The sequence below is a fragment of the Cyprinus carpio genome, chromosome B4, assembly GCF_018340385.1.
Source record: "Cyprinus carpio isolate SPL01 chromosome B4, ASM1834038v1, whole genome shotgun sequence".
In the NCBI taxonomy this organism is placed as follows: Eukaryota; Metazoa; Chordata; class Actinopteri; order Cypriniformes; family Cyprinidae; genus Cyprinus; species Cyprinus carpio.
Window position 1 is genome coordinate 22904194 of NC_056600.1, and position 23596 is coordinate 22927789.

A 23596-nucleotide genomic window follows, 5' to 3' on the forward strand; every position below is an offset into this window, starting at 1 on the left:
TAATATACCTTTGTGAATAAATACAATTTAAGTTCACCCTCCGCGCGTCGGTAGCCCTCGGGATCGCTAGATCAGTCAGCGCCGGACCATGAATGTAACCACCCATAACTCCTGAACCCCGGGGGCTATTGATGTGGGGGTGGTCTCATTCGAAAGAGTAACCTCTAGACCTACACTTGTTCGAGAGGGTTCCTCGAGCTGAAGGGATCCCCTGAATTTGGTGCAGATTCGTCACGCTGTTACGGAGATATGGCCATTCAAAGTTTCAATGCACAGCAAAAAATCCAGAGTGAAATTAACTCTGCTGGGAGTACATGTGAGACCACACTCAAGAGTGTGAAAGTGTTAAAATAGGAGTGTTAAATTAACACTGAATCAGAGTTAAAGTTAATGAGATAATCAAGTGATTAATTGAGTGATGATTGACCATTATTGACGAGACCTGATGTTAACAAGCATAATCAACAAAGACAAAACTAAAAAAAAAATTATGTCACCATTATAGTGATCAGTGTTTGCTTTAGTTGGGCTCTTGACCCTTACGTTTTTAAAATTAGATTTGGTTTGGCTGTTATAACTCAGTTGTGATAGAGAGACAAGCAAAAATAAAAACATGATTATGTGATATTAGTTATGTTTTTACATAGTAATTATTTGACCTGAATCACCGAACTTATTTAAAGCCTAAAACATAAAGGAAATTACTAAGACAATCCAGGTAATAATTTATTCATGCCACAGTGCATCATGGGAGCCATGGATGAATTTTGATAGGTGGCACCCAGAATGCACTGCAACACAAGTCTCCTGCAACATGCTTTTTTGATTGTCACCGTCGTTGAGCTTCACAGGTTGATTCTTGATGTTTGCATGTCTAAATGAAAGACTCTTTTGAAAGATTTTTGAACAAACAGCTTTTAAGAAATTCCACAGATTGTATTTAAAATGCTGGTAATCCTATGCTGAAGAATCATTCGGCCGCAATAATCAACAATGAAAGTTTAACTCAGTGATTCAGGAAAACCAATATTTTTTGTTTGCCCGTCTGTTTTATAACTCCATTACAACAGCCAAAAAAAATCTGACTTTAAAATATTAAGGGTCAAGAGCCCAACTAAAGCAAACACTGACCACTATAATGGTGACATTAAAATAGTGATTTTCGTCTTTGTTGATTCTGCTCGTTAACATCAGGTCTAGTCAATAATGGTCAATCATCACTCAGTTAATCACTTAATTATCTCATTAACTTTAACTCTGATTCAGTGTTAATTTAACACTCCTATTTTAACACTTTCACACTCTTGAGTGTGGTCTCACATGTACTCCCAGCAGAGTTAATTTCACTCTGGATTTTTTGCTGTGTGGTATTCCATAGACTTAAGCTTTAAAGTGTTCACGCTCTGCTGGACAAAGTAAGTAATTACACCATTTCAAGCATATTATCTGCATTATATATTCTGTAAAAAAATGTTCATGTCGACGGCATATTCGCTGATACTGATATATTGGCGACAGGCTCATATCGGCTGATAAAATCGGCAAAGGATATATCGGTCGGGCTCTACATATTACAAATGTGACACATACTGTACAGCAGGGGTTTCTAAGCGTATTGTTCTGCAGACTTCTGTTCCAATGTAATTAACACACCAGTCTGTAATTATCAACAATCCTGTACACCTTGATGCTCCAGGTGTGTTTGACTGGGGCTAACACAGATAGACATATGACCAGAATGTGATTAAGATTTTATTGTGAGAATCTTCTGAAAGATCTTTTGTATTATATTTGGATGAGTACAGGTCTGTTCTGCCTGCTGTCTGGCCTCTCTGAGCTTGGTTTCATAATAACGCTTGTACTCTGTCATTTTACACTTGTTCAGTTGTTCCAGCTCTTTGATCTTGTCTTCTTTCTCTTGCTCAGACGCTGTCAGTGTCTCTATTCTCTCCTGGAGTTTCTTCATCTCTTCAGCAAATCTGGTCTCCAGGTCTCTCTGTATGTCTTGTAGTTTCTTCTCATACAGCTTCTTCAGTTCCTCTGGTTTAGTTTTCAGCATGAGCTCCACGTCCTGGTAAGAGTCACTGGTGTAATGTTCACCTCCATTAGCAGTGACTATAGCATCTACTTTCTGCAGGAGCTCCACCACCTGATTACGATCCTCCATGTCTTTATTGTTGAACACATGATGTCTTCCCCCACAGCGACTCAGGATTTCCTGCAGAGCCTCATTGGCTTCCATGAATTCTTCAATAGAGCCGGTCAGTTCATCTCCGTGAGTGAAGAGGACGATGGTGTGTTTATCTGCTTCTTCTCCAAATATGGCTCTGATCTTCTCCACTGAGTGTTTCTCTTCCTCAGTGAACATATCCACTTTAATGACCAGGATGATGGCGTGAGGTCCAGGTGCGGTCATGTTTATACACTTACTGATCTTCTGTATCAGAAGCTCCTCCTCTGAAATATCGGTGTCAAACATGCCCGGTGTATCTACTACTGTGATCTCTCTTCCAGCCACATCCTCTGTCTCTTTCGAGCACTCTTTAGTCACAGATGAAGGGCTTGTGAGGACTCTGAAGGCTTGTCTGCCCAGGATGGTGTTTCCGGAGGAGCTTTTACCTGCTCCAGTGATTCCCACCAGCACCAGTCTCATAGACACTGAAGAACAGTGAGAGAAAGAAGACGAGCTCATCAATGAGCTACAACAGACTGACTGAGAATCAAGTGATTTCTCAATGTTTATACTCACATTTCGGTGGTTCAAACATAGACGCAGGCCTTCTTCCTACAAAGAGAAGAAAATAATTGAATTCATTTTCTTTATCTTTTAAAATAATCAAAAGTGTCCGTGAGGCAGCTTTTTGATTAAATACAAAGTCTAGTTTAATGCCTGATGTAATGAAATAGAATCTACTCTAAAGATATGCTTCTTTACACATCGTGACAGTTCTATTTAGAAGCGTATCATTCTGAAGAACCGTCCATATGCCCAGATGTTCTTTGCATTAGACTTTATGGTCTTTTTGTTTTTCGAGTCTGTAACTGTCAAAGCCACATCATCACTGGTTTTCTGGAGCTCGAGACAGACAGTCAACAGTGTACTTATCTTCTCAACAGAAATATTGAACTTATGATCCATGTTGTTAGATCTATTTATTATTTTAAATATTACTTTATGCATAAGCATACATAGTTTGTCACTGAGTATGCTTATGCATAAAGTAATATTTATTTATGTTATAATCTTTAGTTACTTTTAAAAGTATTTCATTACAGATTACAGTATTTTGTTAGATTACTTCATTTCAGTAATTTAATCGAAACTCTTTAGAATACTTAAGGGGAATCCGTGTATCATTCGTTCTTTCGTTTTTCTAATTGAAACCAAAAATGAAAAAATAAAAAAAAACGACTTTTTTTTTTTAAATCTGTTTCCAAAACCAAAATCTACCAGTCAACCGGAAGTAATCGTTACCCGCGAAATACAAAAAAACAAGGGCTACCGAGCGAGTAGATTTGAGCAGAATGGCCGGGTTGGAAGAATGTTTTGAGAGTGGCAAAACTATTATACATTATTACAAATATTTATATGGTAATTTGAATAAACATTTATGTAGCCTATTCCAATTTAACCCTCTGGAGTCTAAGGGTATTTTTGGGGCCTGGAGAAGTTTTGTCATGCCCTGACATTTGTGCTTTTTTCAGTTTCTTATAAATATCTAAATGGCTAAAGTCTAATCTCACTGTAATCAGCAAAAACTAGGCTATAATAATATGTGAGCAGCATGTATGTACATGATGTGTGTTTTTGAGAAAAAAAAAAATGTTATGCGTGGTTAGTGAAAAACTAAAAATGTTAAATCACTTGAATAAGGCAATAAAACACATACAGAACATTGGTTCCCGGGACTTTTGAGAACTGGAGCTTGTAGCCTAGAATTTTTCTTTCTAAATGATGTGAAAATCATCTTGTTTACTCACTTACAGGAAACAATATATTGATTTAAATTTTCTAAGACACTTTTTGTTGGTAAAAGTCATATGCGAGTAGGCGTCAACTATCATGAATTCACACCTGAGAAGACAAAGGCCTGCATAATGAGCTGCATAATGAGCCATTCAGTCAGCTGTGTCACTGAGAGGGATGAGTTACAAGAAAGAATGTGAGGACAAAATAAATCTATATAATTTTATGTTTGTAGTTTATTTAGAATATATTTAATTATCCCAAAACATAATTTAATATTCACTGGTGAGTGCAGTTAAACAGTTTATTAGGAAAAATCAAAGCTGACTTTCAAACTGAATTTTTTGCATCATTACTCCAGTCACACAATCCTTCAGAAATCCTTTTAACAATCTTATTTTCTACAAAAAAAACATTTATTGTGATTATCATTATCATTATTATTATTATAATTATTATTATTAATGTTGAAAAGAGCTGAGAATATTTTTTTTAGGTTTTTTAGAGGGGATAAATTGAAAGAACAGCAATGAATGTTACATTTGTTACAGTTACATTTATTGGTACATTTATATTATGTACATCAAGCTTTTGAATGGTATAGTAGTGTATATTGTTATTGAAACTTCATAATATTTCACTTGATTATACATTTAGTCAGGAATTATAGTTTGGAAAAAGTCTTTGGAAAAAGTCTAACTAGTAAAATGTTTACACGTTATGTGAAAACAAGTACAAGTAAATAAATCAATAAAAAGAGACTTACTCATGTTTATGATCTCTGCTGAATAAAGTGCTTCATTCTTTTTTCTGAGGAAATCCAAATCTCAAATCCTCAACCACATCACATCTTTTTGGGGTGAATTATGTCTTATTCCTCTCATCGCGAAGCAAACAGTAAAATAAAAAAAAACTTGAAGAACAATCTCGCTGCGTTGTCTTCTGTTGCGTGGTCGCATTAGAAGATAATGAAGGGAGACGTGAAAAACGGACATCGCGTTGTTTTCATATGGATTACTTTATCACAGAATATTTGTTTTCAGCAGCACTTGTTTAGTTTAAAAGTAGACATGTCAGGCTTTCTATAGATATCTCTCTCATGTCTCTTCGTTGAGTATTCACAGAGTTACAGTTCATTTTAATGACGCATTTGTAACTGAAGATCAGCGCAGACAAAGGCTGCAGACAGCACTCCTTGTTTGTTATCTTTATTTTATAAGTGCACAAAGTTTTGTTGTTATTATGTCTGTATACAAAAAAAGTAGACCCTTTACAGATTCGATTGATGTATTGCACTTATCTGTACGATCAAAACTGAAAGTGTAATTTAAGTTCTTTTCGGGGTCATCAGGAGAAAATACCCCAAAACGCGTATACGCGTTAATCGACTCCAGAGGGTTAAAATTTTATCTGGTCTTCCAGATGCAACTTTCAGTGTTGTGATGTACTATAACATGTCCATATAACTGCACTTTTCCATTATCACTAATCTTATGCTGTTGTTAATATCCAGCAAGATCATCACGGTCACAAAGGTATTACTGTTAGTATAGTGGTTGTAGTACTAATTTCTATATTGTGGCACATATCTTCATTATGGTGAATGGTCTCCAATGTCTCCAAGATACTTCAAGAAACCCACCTGCAAAGCTACAGTACTGTTAACCGTTTTAGGCACTTGTGTAAAATGCTGTAAAAAATAGCACAATATATATATATATATATATATATATATATATATATATATATATATATATCAATTAAATTAGTTTGTCATGTTTCTTGTGGTATCTTGGAGACGTGGCCACAGTTCTTCTGGATTGAGTCTGTCTCTGTTTCTTCATGTCATTCCAGACAGACTGATGATGATCAGATCACATCTCTGTGTAAAGCACTGGCTGTTGTCAGACAAAAATCTCAGTGGATTATTACAATTAATGTCAAAATAAATGTTTGGTGTTTGGAAATGTATACTTCTATTTCCTACTGACACACTACAGCAGAAGAAATAATTGACATAAAGGCATTCCTGAGTCTGTAGAGTCCGGGACACTTCTGGAAATGACTCGGCTCGGTTCAGTCATAGATGGTTACATTAATATAGCAATAATTAACAAAACTGTTTTAAACTTGACTTAAGACCTTTACAGTATCTTATAATGTTAGCTACATGTTTAATGTCGTGAATTTGTCAGAAACTAAATATCTGCAATAAAATGTAAAAAAAAAAAAAAAGAAAAAACCTATATTAAAAGTGCTTTATAGGACAGAACATTCTCTAATATTCATAACAACAGCAAATCTATATTTACACAACGCAGCAGGTCCTTCTTATATACGCTTGCATGTATGTATTTTGAACTCTCTTATTGCGCTCTCAGGTGAATCATTCACCTTCACTCGCGCAGCGTGGGCGGAGTCTCGTACCTGTGCTCGTGAAAGCTATGTTTGTGCGGTTTGGATGCAAACACAACGATGGATTATTTACCAAGAGATATGGGTGTATGGACTCATTTTGATAAAACACTTCTGGATAAGTATCGTTGAGTATTTATTTTGAGTATTTTACTAGCGACGGCGCTTCCCAGACAGCAACATAGTGTTGGCCCAGATCTGGCCCTCGTGAAATCCATGCGAGCCAGATGTGGGCCGGACCTGGCCGACACTTGTTGCTATCCGGGTTATAAGCTCATAAAAGACTACAGAGAACGCAGCTTACTTGCTTTGTGTGAAAGTTAAAAATAAATGACCGATATGTTTTTCATCTTTGATCTAAGTATTGTTGTGTGGGTCTAGAGTGTTTATGCTGCAGAAAACTGATGAGCAACACTACGGTCCCTACCAAACAAACAGATGAGGAAGAGGAGGATGATGACGGTCCAGCATATACGAAGAGAAAGGTTTGTTTGTATAGAGAATACGAACCTACGTCACACTGCGTTGCACGCTGGGGCGGAGCCGTCATTATAGCAGGGTGCTCTGCTAGTGTTAACATCGATACCTTTGATTGTGCAAAGCGTTGAAATCTTGATGGAGAAGGAAGTATATGAAGAAGTGAAAAGAAAAGGGAAGTGGGCCCTACCAGGACAAACTAAATGTCAACGCCAAGCAACGGTATTTCCAAAAATGAAAGACGATTAACGTCGTACTGTAGATCCATACGTGTTGCCAGCCCTAGAATGGATACAGAAGGCACAACAATTTTTTTCTTTCCAGTTTCCCAAACAGAGATAATTCCACAACACTTCACAAAAAAGGTCTCTGGAACATCTTCTCCTCTAGGAGAAATCCAGCTGAATAATGTGAGAAAGACTGGTAACAGATGTAAAAAACAGAATGCAAAGAAACAAAAACAGCACATGACTTTCTTTCTGCAAATAAAGTGACGGACTTTACTACAAATATTTTTTCTTAAAATGTGTAAATTGGGGATGGAATGATGTAAATGAAGTAAATGATGAGAGAAATTTCATTTTTAGATCAACTGTAAGTTGAGTTATTTTGCACAATGTTGTGTTACAAACATTGCACCTGAGTTCAAAGTTATTACTTTGATTACAATTTATGTCTTCGGACCAAAGCTGTGATTTATTTATTTATTTAATTTGTACTTTGCATTTTATCATTTTTATTTTGGAATAATGGCGTGTTTGTTTTGCTTATTGTAAGGTAATTCTATAACAATCTGATATTTATGCATTTTTTTTTTGCTCACTTTAAAAGTTATTTTGCACATTATTACACAAGTGTTACAAACATTACACCTGAGGAGTAATCTATGTAGTACTACTGATCACAATGTCCAGCTTGTGTCCAAAAATGTCATTTGTTATTTATTTAGTATTTTATATTTGATTTCATGTATTTAAATGGTTAACAGGACACTAAGTAATTTTGGTTTGGTAATTGTAGTACCATATTTATGAATTTTTGATCAATTCTTGTTTTTGAAGAAATAAGATTTTGCTAATGTCATTTCAAATTTTTATTATGTTTGATTCATGTATAGAAAGTTGTATAATACAGTTCAGTCAAGCATTAAATAATATTTTTTCATCAAAAACATTGTACAACTGTTCAATGTAAAGCACACAAATTCACATGGCTTCAATGTTTAAAGGAATAGTTCACCCCAAAATGAAAACTGTCATCATTTACATACCTTCATGTTGTTCCAAAACTGCATGAGTTTCTTTCTTCAGCTGAACACAGAAGATAATATTCTGAAGAATGTTGGTAACCAAACAGTTGATGGTAGTAATCCACTTCCATAGTAGGAAAATAAAATTACTACAGAAGTCAATGGGTACCGTCACTGTTTGGTTCAGCTGAAGAAAGAAACTCATACTGGTTTGGAACAACATGAGGGTGTGTAAATGAGAGAATTTTCATATTTGGGTGAACTATTCTTTTTAGTAATTACTGTACAACACTTGGACACGTTTGTTAGCGCACAGCAAACCGTTACAACTTTGTCTAAAAATGTAACATCAAACAACAATCCCACACCCTCGATCCACTAATACCAAGTCATCTGGCAGTAATTTGTCCAGAACTCCACAGTTCTCAGTAGTTTGTTTCTCACTGGTGTACCCACCCCATTCTTCCTTTGGAGCTGAAAGAAATGACTCTTTGTGGAGTAATGCTTATTAGGTATGTCAGCGTGTGACTGTGCTTGTTCCTTGAAAATGTCTGTGCCCTTGCCTGAAGATCTGAGGGTCGTTCAATAAAAATCTCAAAGAAGTCCACGATTTCCAAATGCCTCCACAGACTGGTGTGGCATACTGACAAGTGGAGCTGTCGGTCTGTTTTCATTTAGCAGCGATTTATTTCATCATGTCGAAACTGACAGAGCTCACATTCCTGTGCTCTGTGGTCATGAGGATTGTGTACTGAGTCATCGTCCTGTCGTGTCCGCTTCCTCTCCACCACATCCTGTCTTCTCACTTCCCTCTTCTCATCTTCTAACTTTTTAAAACATTTTAAAACACAGCAATAACTTTACAATTTTGAAATAAAAAAAAGTTTAACTAAACTTTATGTATTCTAAATAAACCTACAAAGATGTTTGGAACATAGCAAAATTGGTTTTGAGTTACAACATAAAAAGGACAATATTTTTCTTTTGGAAAAGTTGTGTTCATATACCATGCTACATTTTAAACAATAACATGCATCTTCTCTTTCAGCTGTACCTCTTCATCATCTTGGGCTTTCTCCACTGCTTTCCTCTGCACCGTCATCCACTTCCTCTCCTGTCCGGACTCCAGACCTCCCATGACCTGCAAACCTGTTTCGGTCTGAAACTTTCACTTCACTGTGGCCCAAAAACAAAGATGGTGCCCAGTCAGGATGGGTGTCACATATTTCATACGCTGGCTGTCCTATACACATAGAAATTTCATATGTTATCCATGCTGATGGAAACCTTTACATCATTTCAGCAGTATCTCATGCTGACAGAAGACCCTAACAAAAATGAACCATGGTTTTACTACAATTAAAATATGTCAGCACCATTGTTTTGTCTCAAGATGCACACCAGTTTGGTGTTTTTTCAATGTGTTATATATATATGTTTCAATATATATAAAAGCTGCTTAAATATCCTAATTTTAACTAAGGGCTACTCCTGGCTTAAGCTAAGCCCTGTAAAAGTTTGTACTTCATAACGTCATAAAACCTGTTTCTTGAGGAAATTTCAGAACAAAATTGCAAACCATGGGACTCACCTGACTGAAAATGCAGAGAACACACTTTCATTGACTTAGAGATGTTGCTATAACTTATGTCTTCGTCTTGTTGCAATCCACGCCATGCGACGTCTTCTCGTTAACTCCTCATGTCTTCCTTTGTCTTGTCGGAAAAGTTGAAGAAGTTGGACAACAGAAAAACTTTCCCATTGTTGAGTGTTTTTCCTGAACGACTTTGAGACTTGTTATTGCACTTTTAATGCAGCAGGAATTACCAACCATAGCGATATTTTCCAAAATCGCAAAAGCAAATCTAAACTCCGCATCAAAAACACTAGCAGAAAATAAGTGACGTCACATTCATATTCTCTATTTCTAGCTTTCACATTCTTATTTCTGTTAATGCAGTTGCAACAAGCAAACATTGTTTTTCCCATATTTCTTAAAGTATGTACGAGTGAAGATTTCTTTTAGTGTGTATAAGGTCGTTGTTTTCAAATAACCTCAACTGAATTCTTAATCTAGATTCAGTTATTTTTATGATGAGAATGTACTGCAGTCATATATGCATCAGTATGTCTGAGATCATCTGCAATATCTCTGTTCTGCTTTTACTGATGCTAAATGTAAGCAGACTGTGTCTCTACATCCTGAGTGAAGAAGCAATTCAAGTAGCAACAAAGGTGATGAACTGTGATGCTGTGTTTGTGTTGTAGTCACATGTGTTTTGGCAGAGATGAGCATCTGTACGAGTATACACTCAAAAAAATGTTTTGGTCTAAATTTACATTTGATGTAATTCAATTGCATAACAATTTTCCATCCATTTAGATTACATAGTTTTAACATAAATCAATAAACTTAATGTGACTCGTATGCGTCAGTCATACGTGAATGAAACAGGTAAGATTTATTACAATGTCGTGGAAAAGTTCAGTGTATTAAATAAATTCAGTGCACACAGACTGAAGTAGTTTAAGTCTTTGGTTCTTTTAATTGTGATGATTTTGGCTCACATTTAACAAAAACCCACCAATTCACGATCTCAAATTAGAATACAATGACATGCCAATCAGCTATTTCCTTCCATTTAGATTACATAGTTTTAACATAAAATAAATTAATAAATTTAACGTGAATCATATTCGTCAGTCATACGTGAATGAAACAGGTACGTTTTATGTAATAGTTCACAGCAAAGTCCCCACACTGCCCAGTAGGGGTGGAACGGTTTCACTTTTTCACGGTTCGGTTTGTTTCGCGGTTTTAGAGTCACGTTTCAGTACGGTTCGGTATGTGCTAGGTTTATGGAAAAACTATACTTAAAAAAAAAAAGAAAAGAATATTCTATCTAACTATAAGCAACAGCACAAATAAATACAATAGAGTAAAGATACAAATAAAATAAACAGTGATTTTCAGGTTTTTTAGGGAGGTCTAGCATTAGTTTTTAGGTACAGAAATTGAATAAAGTTATCAAATGTAAAACAGCACTGCATACTGGACTGTATAAATTAAAGATTGTTCTTTATTAAAGTTACAAAAGCTTTACAATCAAGAGCAGTGAGTGATTTATTTGTTGTTGCTGTTCGATTTATATAAAGACTGTAACTCAAAAGACTCAAATTTGGATTATCTTTGTTTAACAGAATCCTGGCTTCACAGTAATATACCAAATAATATGATAAACATTGCTGGATATCAATGTTTCAGAAAGGACAGAAATACAGGCAAGGGGTGAGGAGTTTTGATATACATAAAAGATCAATTTAAATGTCACATAGTTGAATTGAAAACAACTCTGGAATGTCTAGCTTTGAATGTTATTTTTAACCTACAATGAATTTTAATGTTGTTATTTATAACCCACCTTCATATAACACTGCTTTTTATGATGAATTAAGCCTTGTAGCTAAACAACTTGATTCTTATAGAGAAACTGTATGGTATGGTGATTTTAATATTAATTGGTCGGGAAAAATTAAAAACAATTATGACAAAATTTAATTATCTACAAATGATTAAAGGGCCCACTAGGATAACAAGGCAGACCAAGACCCTGATTGATATGGCGTTTACCAATAAACCAGAACATATAACAAGGACTTACAATCTGATAACAGGTCTCTCAGACCACAACATGATTCTGACAGTTAGAAAACTGACCAGAAAGCGGCTACAGTATTTTGGCAAATCTGGTTGTGATAAATTATCATTTATCATTCCTGAAGCTAAAACTGTGCAGTTGGGAAGAGAACTTAACTTAAATTGGGAGCAGATCATGGCTGTGGATGATGTAGATGAGTGCTGTAATTCTATGACTACAGCTATTTCAGGATTAATAGACAAATTTCTAATAAAAAAAAAAGATGTAGTAAGAAAGACACTGTACCATGGATAAATAATGAAATCAGAAAGCTTATGAAGAAGAGAGATCTGGCTCTGAAAAAATCATTGTGCTCAAAAATGAATACTGATTTGTTAACCTACAAAAGTCTAAGAAATAAAGTGGTGTTAGAACTACGTAAAGCAAAAGTTTCATATTATACTCAACTTATAGGTAATGCTAAAGGCAATAATAATTCCATTTGGAGACACTTAAACAATCTGACTAATAAACCAAATAAACAGGGGATCAAGGAACTTAACATAAACGGAAAGAACATAAATAATAACGCCGTTATGGCTAATGAATTAAATTCATATTTTGTGCAATCAGTAGAAGAACTAATAAAAGATTATAATCCTAAAGACTTCAATAATACAACTGGAGTGACTTCTGTAGATTCGTTTCATATTACAGAGGTTCCGGAGACAAACATCTTAGAAATTATTAATAAATTGTCTAATTCCAAAACAAATGATTTATATATGATGAATAGTTGGTTTTTAAAAAAATATGTAACAGTGTTAGTTAAACCTCTTACATATCTTGTCAATCTTTCTATAAGAACCTGTACATTTCCTTTAGGATGGAAAAAAGCAGTAATTGTGCCAGTATTTAAATCAGGAAGTCAGGACTCTATGGTGTAACTATCGAACCATATCTATTTGACCTATTTTATTTAAAGTTATTGAGAAAGTTGTAGCAGCACAAATGGTTGATCACTTAGAAGCCAATCAGTTCCTCCACCCACAGCAGTTTGGTTTTAGATCAGGTTATTCCACTGAAATTGCAAACTGCTGTTTTATTGAAAATGTGAAGAAATCACTGGATAGGGGTGATGTGGTGGGAGCTGTTTTCCTTGACCTTAAAAAGGCATTTGATACAATCAACCATAGTTTACTTTTAACTAAAATGTCATCTTTTAATTTTTCTACTAAGGCAGTACAGTGGTTTGCGTCTTATCTTCAGGCTAGAGTACAGTGTGTTAAAGTTAACCAGGAAAAATCCTCACTCTTGAACATCAAAATGGGCATACCACAGGGCTCCGTACTTGGTCCTTTGTTGTTCAGTCTTTTTATTAATGACCTACCATTACACTGTTCAGGCGCCAGCTTCCAGCTCTATGCAGATGATGCAGTTCTTTATGCACCCGCTAAGTCACCAGAGTTGGCTGCTGATGTTCTCTCTGCATGTATGGCTGATGTCGGACAGTGGCTCAATCAAAATCAGTTGGTGCTAAATTTTACAAACACAGTCTCTATGTGTTTTTCTATTAAGAAACTTGATCTAAATAAAAGATTTAAAGTTCACTTGCAAAAGGAAAAAATTCAATCTGTAACAGAATTCACATACCTTGGATTGGTTATAGATCCTCAACTTAATTTTACTAAACATATCAAGAAAATCTCTAAAACAATACAAAGAAATCTCAACTGTTTTAAATTAATCAGACACTATATACCAAATCAGGCAGCCCTACTGTACATGCATGCTATGGTGTTTTCACATATTTCATTCTGCATGACAGTTTGGGGACAAGCAGCTCCGTCTGCAACAAAACACATTGGTTCACTTTACAATCGAGCAATAAAAATTATGGATAAAAAGCCAATCCGCTATCATCACTGTTACATACTGGAGAAAATATAAAATATTAAGCTTTGAAAGCTTTAGTAATTTATGTTTCCTAAAATTAATCTTCAAGTGTATTAATAATTTAGCACCTGAGCCTCTTAGTAAATTTATTGAAATACAGAACAACCAAAGAGTTACTAGAACTAGTACAAATCATAACTGTACAATACCATACTGTAGGACAAGCTTTGCACAGACTGCCTTTTCTGTTAAGAGCTGTAGGCTATGGAATGCATTACCATCTGATATTAAAAACTTTGTTTTTTACTGTAATAAAATGTTGAAATTATAAATATTTTCTGTGAAAACAAATAAATATGCATACATTTTACAATTAAATATTGTAATGTTGAAAATGTCTGAAAACCTTAGATTTTACGGTATTATTTGACTAAAACTACATCTTTTGGGGTTGTGCACATTGGAATTCACAGTATAAATCTGTAGATTTTTAAGCAAACAAAACATTCATTTTTACAGAAGCAAGATGTTAAAAAATAGGGTCCACCATAATAATACAACCAGTAAATACAATTTAAAAAAAAGCAAATATCAGCAGTAAAAGACAATAAAATTGATAGTATTTTTTATTTTAAAATTCAGATACTGATATACAGATTAAAAGTTAGGCCTGCAGTATATCATTGTTAACCTTCTGATAAAAAAATCAACAGCAAAAGAAGATGTTTAAAATAAAGTTCATGGTTGTGAATAAAATTGATTTCAATAATCTTTTTTAAATATTATTTTAAAACAACTTTATGTTATGTTTCACGCCATATTATCAGACCACCTTAAGTGGGTCCACCTTCAATTTTGAGTTTGTGTGATCGCTGTTGATTGGTTGCTGGTAAACTGTGTACAGACGTTTTACGTTCGAATTGCAGAGAAAAAATGTTTTCTGGTAGCAACATTGTGCAGTATGAGCGAACCATTTCACAAAAAAAGGGGAAGCAAGGCAAGACGTGACTTCTGATCAAACCTCCTCCTAAAGAAAGAAAGAGCGACATCACATTACGGGATGACGTCACCTGAAAATGACGCTGCTGAGCTGTGTGCCGCGCGCTTTTTTTTTCTTGCAGGAGACTTGTTGGCTTCGCTAACGGACGCAGTTTTGAACTCGTATTAGCGCCATTTATAGCTGCTTGGACCAGCATCTTCGGAATTTGTAGACATCCTGGCAACTTACAATTAATTCGAGGTGAGGTGAGTTCATGCAACTTCAAGTTATTTCTGTTATAAAAACCCACCTGCCCAGCTTTTATAGATAATTTTAGGAGTTCGTTTTTTATGAGTGAGGCTGTGAATTTAGTTAGAGTTTAAACTAACGTTATTTGAATTTTGTATTGCCCTAATTAGCAAACAAGTTAAGTGTTGCACTGAACTGTTAACATTACTTGCAAACATTACTTGACTTTAAGTGTTATTATAGCATTTTGTAGCTGTAAGGTTCTGCAAAATTGATGTCACAAGCTTATGTGCTTGATTACTTATGTAAAGTCATACTTTAAAAATGATGCTATTGCATTTCTTGTCATTTATTCATTGAATATATTTGCAATATATTTGACTAGCAGCAAGTGTGTCTAGGTCAAAATATGTTCAAGACAATAAAAATGTCAGTGAAGGACATCTGAGGTTTTGTTGCAGTGGTTTTCTGATGCATGTGTTTAAGGTTTAAGGGTGGTGACACAGCTAAGACCCCAGAGTCTCTTTCAAGGTTAGTAAAGTAAACAGATTCTAGAAGATATTTTACACATTTCTCTGTTGTCTCTAAATCTTATTTTGTCTTTATTATGATTAAAAAGGTTTGTTTTGTTCCTGCCCTTTTCAGACACTGAATTTGAGCAGAAACCATAAGGATACTCAAAGGACCTGTGACTCTCAGGAAATGGTGAGATTTCAGGTCATAATCTTTTTTTTTTTTTTTTTCATTAAATTAATTTTCCTTTGTCCCTTTACAATATTGCTGTTTTGTTTTTGTAAACAGCATCAAATGAGAGTGACAGGTGAAACCGTTTCAAGACAATGGCAGGAAAATCATGCTGAAGATTGAATCAAACCTTGGCTGGAAATATTTGGTATGTGTTTTACCGTAAATCAAATTGTTGAAAAACATTCAGCTACACTGCAACACAGGGAAACTTGTTTTGCGCTTATTTTCTTGTTACTTTAATTTCTTGTCTCATTATTTTTGTCAGTTATTATTATTTATGGTGTATGCCCTTTTTGTTTTCTTTCTGAATGCAGAAGGGATCTAGCCAGAACACAATGAAAGCTTCGTTGCCCCCCTGTGAGTCTTCTGGCAGAAATGATGGCACCTGTATATTTTGGTTTCCCTAAACATCACATCCTGTTTATACGAGGCTCTTCAATTAAGTCTGCACCCAAAGATTCAATAAGAGGTAAGCAGTGGTATTATTCAAGTTTTGCAAAAGAAAGATGGACAGGAGACACTAATCTTAATCAGCCGAGCTCAGGTTCATGTCCAGGTGAGCAGTTTCATACGATGAAAGAAACTGATGCTATAAAATGTAGATTGAATGATAGGTCTCATCACCATGCATTCAGTCATTAACTTCAAGTTCTATGATAAATCAATAGGAAACTTAAATACAATGTTTTCCAACAAATTATGATTGTGATTAGGGCTGCGTTGTCAATGTACATAAGTAGATTTAAAGAATTAGTTCACTTTAAAAAAAACTTTTGCTGATAATTTACTCACCCCCATGTCATCCAAGATGTCCATGTCTTTCTTTTTTCAGTCGAAAACAAATTAAGGTTTTTGATGAAAACATTCCAGGATTTTTCCCTATATTATGGTCTCCATAATATAGGGAAAAATCGTAATTGTGCGTAATTACGTTTAAAAGGTCACGCTTGAAAAATTTCTGTCCTGAAGAAAATTTTCTTTTAGGCTTTTTAATATTAAAGCACCCAGGATACGCACACGAAATGGGCATTTTAAACGTTAAACTGACACAAATACATTTGAATATGTGGTGCCGCACATTTGTAAACACGTCAACTTGACCTTTTCAACGTAATTGCGTATTACGTGACGTCACTAACGCGCATCACAGAACAGAGCAAGGCGAGCATTTGTGCTTATAAAACTTAAACTTTATTTATTTTTGAAATGAGCGATCGTTTCGCTAGATAAGACCCTTATTCATCGTCTAGTATCGTTTAAAGCCCTTTGAAGCTGCACTGAAACTGTCATTTGGACCTTAAACTGTTTGGGTGCCATTGGAGACCATAATATAGGAAAATATCCTGGAATGTTTTCATCAAAAACCTTAATTTCTTTTCTACTGAAGAAAGAAAGACATGGACATCTTGGATGACATGGGGGTGAGTAAATTATCAGCAAAAGTTTTTTTAAAAGTGAACTAATCCTTTAAGAACTGCATACTTTACACCTAAGAAATCATTTATCATTAGATCTGTTTTTGACAGCACGTTTTGTTCATTTCTGTGCATTTTGCTCAAGCACTGATCAAACTTTTGAAACTTTGTCAATTTTTTTTGCTGCAGAGGGGATCCTGCCAGTCCAAAGTGAACTCCTGATGGACATTGAAGTACTCCTGCAGAGCTTGTATCTTCGACACCATGCGCATTAGAAACTCCACTGAGTGCTTTCCTTCACCAAGGCAGGACCCAGTGACTCATTACTGTTGATCGGTCAGGGGCAGGTCATTTTATGTTTCATGTTTATTAATTTCTCCATGGATTACCAGCCATATATATGGACACATGCTGTATTCTCAAGATCTATGCTGTTTGGTAGGAATAGAGAAAATGATATGTTTAGTCTGTTTTCAAATGGTATGTCAAATTTTCTCATTGTTTATCAGTAATATTCACTACCTTGGTTATATATGAGCATCTTTAGATTTTTCTATATTTTTCTATATTTAGCGGTTGCAAATGTAAAATGTACGGTAAACTATTTATGTTCCTCATATTGTACTGTATTTTTAGCAGTAAAATACCGGCAGCTGTGGTTGCCAGGAATTTACCGTAAAATGTATCTGGTCAAAATAAAATGCTGTAATTTGTTATACAGTTTCACTGTGTTTTTTACTGTCAAAGGTTTTAATAAGGTTTAACATATTTCTGTTATTTTTACAGTTATTTACCATAATAGGGTCTATCCTATTACTGTTAAATTAACAACAAATTACTGTATATATTATTATATTATAACTTTTTTTTACTGCAAATATCCGTAAAAAGCTATGGAAAGTTGCATTTTTTACATAAAATTACTGTATAATTGACAACTATATTTGTTTTTTTCTACCATGATTTTGGTAAAAAAAAAATACGTTGTCTACTGTAAAATTTAGGGTTACAAAACCAGTATGCCGTATTGTCTTTTACAGATTCCACATTTTTTTCACGGTATATTCCTGGCAACCACAGCTGCCGGTATTTTACCGTAAATTTGACAGTTTTTTTTTAACAGTGTATATATACATAGTTTTGTAGTATTTCTTGTTTTTATGTATGTATTTGTTTTATAATGTTCTTAGAAATGCCCAACCAGGGACAGGAGTTGAAAATTAGCACTAGCTATAAACTCTATATGCTGCACATCAGTTACAGGCTTTGTATTGTAACTATGTTTGCTTGTATGGTCCCTGTTAAATAAACTTTAAATAAATAAATAACTGTAAGAGAATGCACTGATCCAGTGCACAGATACAGTAGGCCTACGTACAGCCGGCTATGTCTGCTATAACATACATACCAAGACGGGCATTTTGACATAATATTTGTCTGAATTTGTCCATTCAAACACAATACTTCAGAGAGAGTATCAAGTGTTTGTTTTACGTGCTATTTATAGCAAACCATATTACAGGTGCTTAATAAGGTTTAAGTTGAACCGCGGTCCCAGCGCGTGTCGAACCGTGTGTGGAGAACCGAACGGTTCGATTTTTTTCAGCGAACCGTCCCACCTCTAGTGCTCACCCTGCTGAAAAAACAATAGAAACCATTACAGAAATTCTAATGGTTTCCATTACAAAACCATTACAAACCATCAGCAATTAACCATTAAAACCATTACCAAATGGTTTCCATTACGTAGTGTGTTTTGGCATATTCCATTAGGATTTATTGGTTTGTATAGGTTTCCATCACAGTTTTGTAATGGTTCTGATGGTTCCATTACAAGTTTGTATTGGTCTTTATTTGCACATATTTAATGGTTTCCATCACAGTTTTGTAATGGTTCTGATGGTTCCATTACAAGTTTGTATTGGTCTTTATTTGCACATATTTAATGGTTTCCATCACAGTTTTGTAATGGTTCTGGTGTTTCCATTACAAGTTTGTATTGGTCTTTATTTGCACATATTTAATGGTTTCCATCACAGTTTTGTAATGGTTCTGATGGTTCCATTACAAGTTTGTATTGGTCTTTATTTGCACATATTTAATGGTTTCCTTTGCAGTTTTGTATTGGTTCTGATTTGAATGTTTACCTGATAACTGGTAATTAGGCCATTGATTAATTAAATAATTTAAATTATTAATACAACTATACACAGGTTTTGTCAAGAATATCATTTTTATTTATTTAAACTACATACCAACCTTTCAATAGCAAACAGTTCAGGTTGTTTTGCAAAGAATTAAGAATATGCACCTAAAATCAAATTATTCACAGAATACTCAACATAGCTGGAATTAACACAAAACCTTGACATTACATTTTTCTTTTAATTATTGTTATTCATTAATGCATTATAGAAATACAGGAACTATGAACTGCATTTGTGGCTTCATTGTAGCTGTCTTAGACCTGCAAAAGAGAAGGAAAATTTGTTAGGACAATGTACCACTTAAACCACATTACCCAGTATGTGAGATTATCCATACATATATTTATATGGCAATCTCAAAAAAGTTGCAAAAACTTAGTTGTTGACAAAAACATCATCATGTTTAAATTCGTCCAACACTTTGGGGCACTTCGAGCAGATTCAAATTCTTGACAGATATGAACTTTTGTCCATTACACATTTTATGTTTATAAAATGTGTAATGGACACATTTTTTAAAGCAGATAATTTTTAATTTATCTTATGCACTGCTTTAATAGATGCATATTTTCATTAATTATTGTCCGCTGTGTTGAATATCTCAATGGTTTAGGTGTAGTTCAGTGTTATTTGTTGTTATGAGTGAGTGAATAAATGTGCCCCTGGAGCACAAAAGCAGTCTTAAGTCGCTGGGGTTTATTTATAGCAATAGACAACAAAACATTGTATGGGACAAAATTATCGATTTTTCTTTCATGCCAAAAATCATTAGGATTTTAAGTAAAGATCATGTTCGATGAATATATTTTGTAAATTTCCTACCATAAATGTATCAAAACTTAATTTTTGACCAATAAAATTCTCTCAATATTAATATAAATATTTATCTAATTTTTTCAACATTTTTGCTCCCTCAGATTCCAGATTTTCAAATAGTTGTATCTCAGACAAATATTGTCCTCCTAACAAACCACACATCAATGGAAAATTAATTCTTAATATTATTGATATAAAAATTTAAATTTTTAAAAAATTACCTGTATAATTGGTTTTGTGGTCCAGGGTCACAAATAGTCTTGAATAAATTACATTGTCTACTTTTTATGGTACATAGTCTCTATTCACTTCAAATCATATAAGAGGTTGTAGTAATTACATTCATATATGGATATGTAAATACTTACCACTGACAGTTTTATCTGGTTTATGTCACTGATCTTCTCAGTCAGGTATTTCCGTACCCTTAGGAGGCGCTTATTTCCTCTGAGGTGTGGCCTCTTTTCTTCAGCTTCTGAGACAGACACTCTTGTTTCAAACACACACACACACACACATAAACAAATTGAAATTCAAGAACTGATGGACTAATCTCAGACTTTAAATCTGACCACTCTCAAGTGGAAATTAAGTAGCATGTGTGACCTGTGCTGTCACAATGAGCAAAAATTAGTTTTTTTTTTTTTTATTCTCATTAATAGTCCTTCAAAATGATGTATAATTTGTTGAAATCTGACAAAAAAAATTACTGAGCTACACCAGTTTGAAGTTGAAAGAGTTGGCAAAGTCAATTTTGAGAAAAATCAGGTTAAAGTTTTCTAAAGGTTCCAAAGCAAAATCACAGAGCAACATTGCATCTTTTCCTGCAGTTCTTTTCTTAATAATAATTCACTTTTTATTTTACATCTGAACAAAAGCATTCAAGTAAAAAAAATAATAATAATCCATTGTAAAATCCCTTTATTGTGTTCATTACAAATAAAGTAATTATTAAAACTATAAAAGCAGTTCAATAAAGATCAGAGATTGACTGTCATTCTGTGTATGGTTTATCAGGATATATATAATTGTGTATATATATCCTGATAAACATTTGAATGTCGGATTGAAATGAACGCTGTTTTGATAGTTAATTGTTAGTATAAGTGTTTAGTGTTAGTATAAGTGCAGCTAATAATAATAATAATAATAAAAAATTAATTAGCATGTTTTTGTGTTTTGCTTTGGTACTGAAATTGGTACCGAGTACAATGGATTTTCACTGGTACTGGTACCGAATACTGAAATTTTGGTACCGTGACAACACTAATAGTTGGTAAAACCTGAAGACCTTGATTAATGTGTTCAGGTGCAATGCAGGTTGGAGCAAAACTCTGCATATAAGTGGACCTTAAGAGACAATGAGAGATCTCCTGTAATATATTCTGAACATGACACTTCAAAGAGGCAGGATGACTTCTAGATTAATGACTTACAACACTGGTGTCCAGTCCTGGGCTGGAGGACCAATGTTCTGCAGAGTTTCTGGTGATCCTTGATCAGCTGCCCCGATCTGCTTAACTGGGGTTGGAGCTAAACGCTGAAAAAAGAGAAGACAACCAATATTATGATGTTAAAAAGATAAAAAAATTTGATTCAGAAATATGCACAACGTCTGAAAATGCACAGAGATGAGAATAAAGCTATGTGTTTAATGAGAACTTTCAACCCACTGAAAAATAAGAAGCAATATTACAGTAAGTCACAGATGCATTTTTATTTATTCTTATTAATATTGTTTAAATATGTTACAGTTACCTTGTGGTTTATCGATGAAATAGAAAAGATCTATCAGTGATGAATGGCATCATACATGAATCATATGTAATGATATTTAATAAGAGGTCTAACACTGTGTCTACACTGGACGGCACAACAAAATACAACAGAGCCTATTATAATCAGTAATGCTCTCTACACTGGATGTGGCACGGCGCGACACAACAAATCACAGACGGTAAACTGATGCCTCTTTCTATTTATGATGTACTGACACAAAGATTAAATGATTTTCAACAGTCACTTTGGTGCGTCCAGTGTAGACACGGTGTGAGAGTATGTAGCTTGGAGTTAGAGAATGGGAATCTACTTCATTGTGCATTGCATTCTGGGTATACAATACAAATCACCAAAGGAAAAAATTACTATTTACATTAATATTTGTAAGAGCTTCTTGCACTTTATTAGAATGGACTAATATTTGAAGGATTGTGTGACACTGGAGACTGGAGTAATGATGCTGACAATTCAGCTTTGATCACTTTTTAAAACATACTGAAATAGAAAATAGTTATTAAAAATGGTAATTTCACAATATTACTATTTTACTGTATTTTAATCAAATAAATGGAGCAGCGGTGAGCATAAAATATTTATTTTACAAATCTGACCCTTACATTTTTGAATGGTAGTGTATGTTTGAGGAATTACTTACTTTTTCATGGTTCATAATGTCTAAAAATGTTCTTCGACAGGAGATATGACTCTAGAGCACAGCCATCAGCATGGAAGAACCTAGAACATAAACATACTGTCACAGAGACAACAATATTCATTATACAATGACAGGTTTATTATAAATAAACTATAGCAGAGGTGAAGTGCAGAAAACATCTCCTGTGTCATAGAGGTTTTTTTTTTCTTTTCTGGCACTTCTGAAATAACAGAACAAGTGGTATTTATGTGTTTACCATGAAAGATCAAAACCTGAAGGTTTCAGTCCATTGTAAGTGATGTAACGTTAACTGTACAGTGCATACATTTAGGTTAAATTAATTAGCTTACTTCCATTCATCCGTTGAGATATATATATATAGAGAGAGAGAGAGAGAGGGAGAGAGAGAGAGAGAGAGAGAGAGAGAGCTCATCTACACACAAGATGACATTAAAAGCCCAAACTTAATAAATAAGAGCTCAAGTCTATCGTTACCTCTTGTAGTTAGCCTTACAGTGGAGATGCTAACGGACTTTTTCTCTGACGACACTAAACCATTTCTATAAAGTAAATATTAAACGGAAGCGTATCATTTACATGAAATAAAGTGTCAGAAACACTTTAATGTATTATCTGTGTAATTAAATAGACGAAACTTACCTAAAAAACAATAGTGAAAACCACACTATCTGCTTGACGGTTGGGCTGCCGCCTCGTTTCCATGGTGACGTCCTCCGCTCCAGTTCAGCGCGCGCGCCCATTACAGCACGTAGAAGTCACGCAGAATTTCACTGTTATTTCAACATCTATTTTTGGCCTAAATTTGGACCAAATCAGATGGACCAAACAAAACCTAATATTAAACATAGATTTTGGGGCTATATTTGAACCAAATCAGACAGACAAAACAAAGACCATTGCTGATTTTAGGGCAAAATTTGGACCAAATCCGACGAAACAAGCAAAGACCAACTTTCAACGTCAATTTTTGATCTAAAAGAAGGCCATGACGGGCCGAGATTTAGCAAAAAATGTCCGAATGACGTCTGGTGCTGGGTGGGTACCAGCAGAAGTTTCCAAAGGTGTTCTTTTGGTCCTTAACGGTAT

At 34.5% G+C, this 23596-nt stretch overlaps 1 protein-coding gene and 1 long non-coding RNA gene across 10 annotated transcripts in view; one reads left to right on the top strand and one right to left on the bottom strand.

Annotated features, from left to right (window-relative positions):
• Window positions 1-1325: 1325 nt before the first annotated feature.
• LOC109111364 (GTPase IMAP family member 7-like) overlaps window positions 1326-23596 on the bottom strand; it is a 33881-nt gene continuing 11610 nt past the window's right edge. Inside the window, exons 1-3 of one of the 3 annotated variants that reach the window (XR_006154561.1) lie at window positions 21492-21600; window positions 20424-20544; window positions 19247-19499 (exon numbers count right to left, since the gene is read on the bottom strand). Coding sequence is in view for 1 of the 3 variants with exons in the window: in XM_042722420.1 (XP_042578354.1) it covers window positions 1745-2658; window positions 2750-2785 (950 nt within the window). In the remaining 2 variants the exon portion in view is untranslated. Of the gene's footprint in view, window positions 2659-2749; window positions 2786-19246; window positions 19500-20423; window positions 20545-21491; window positions 21601-23596 lie in introns of those variants that run through there. The other 2 variants (XM_042722420.1, XR_006154562.1) reach the window with 2 other exon arrangements.
• On the top strand, window positions 14076-17752 carry LOC109089828. Of its 7 annotated transcripts, XR_006154565.1 has the most exons (6): window positions 14078-14887; window positions 15357-15401; window positions 15516-15575; window positions 15672-15762; window positions 15932-16086; window positions 17222-17752. It is a non-coding gene; the product is annotated as an uncharacterized LOC109089828 (long non-coding RNA). The 7 variants fall into 7 exon arrangements; XR_006154564.1 differs by having other exon boundaries at window positions 14076-14887; window positions 15357-15575; XR_006154568.1 differs by lacking the exon at window positions 15357-15401 and having other exon boundaries at window positions 14080-14887.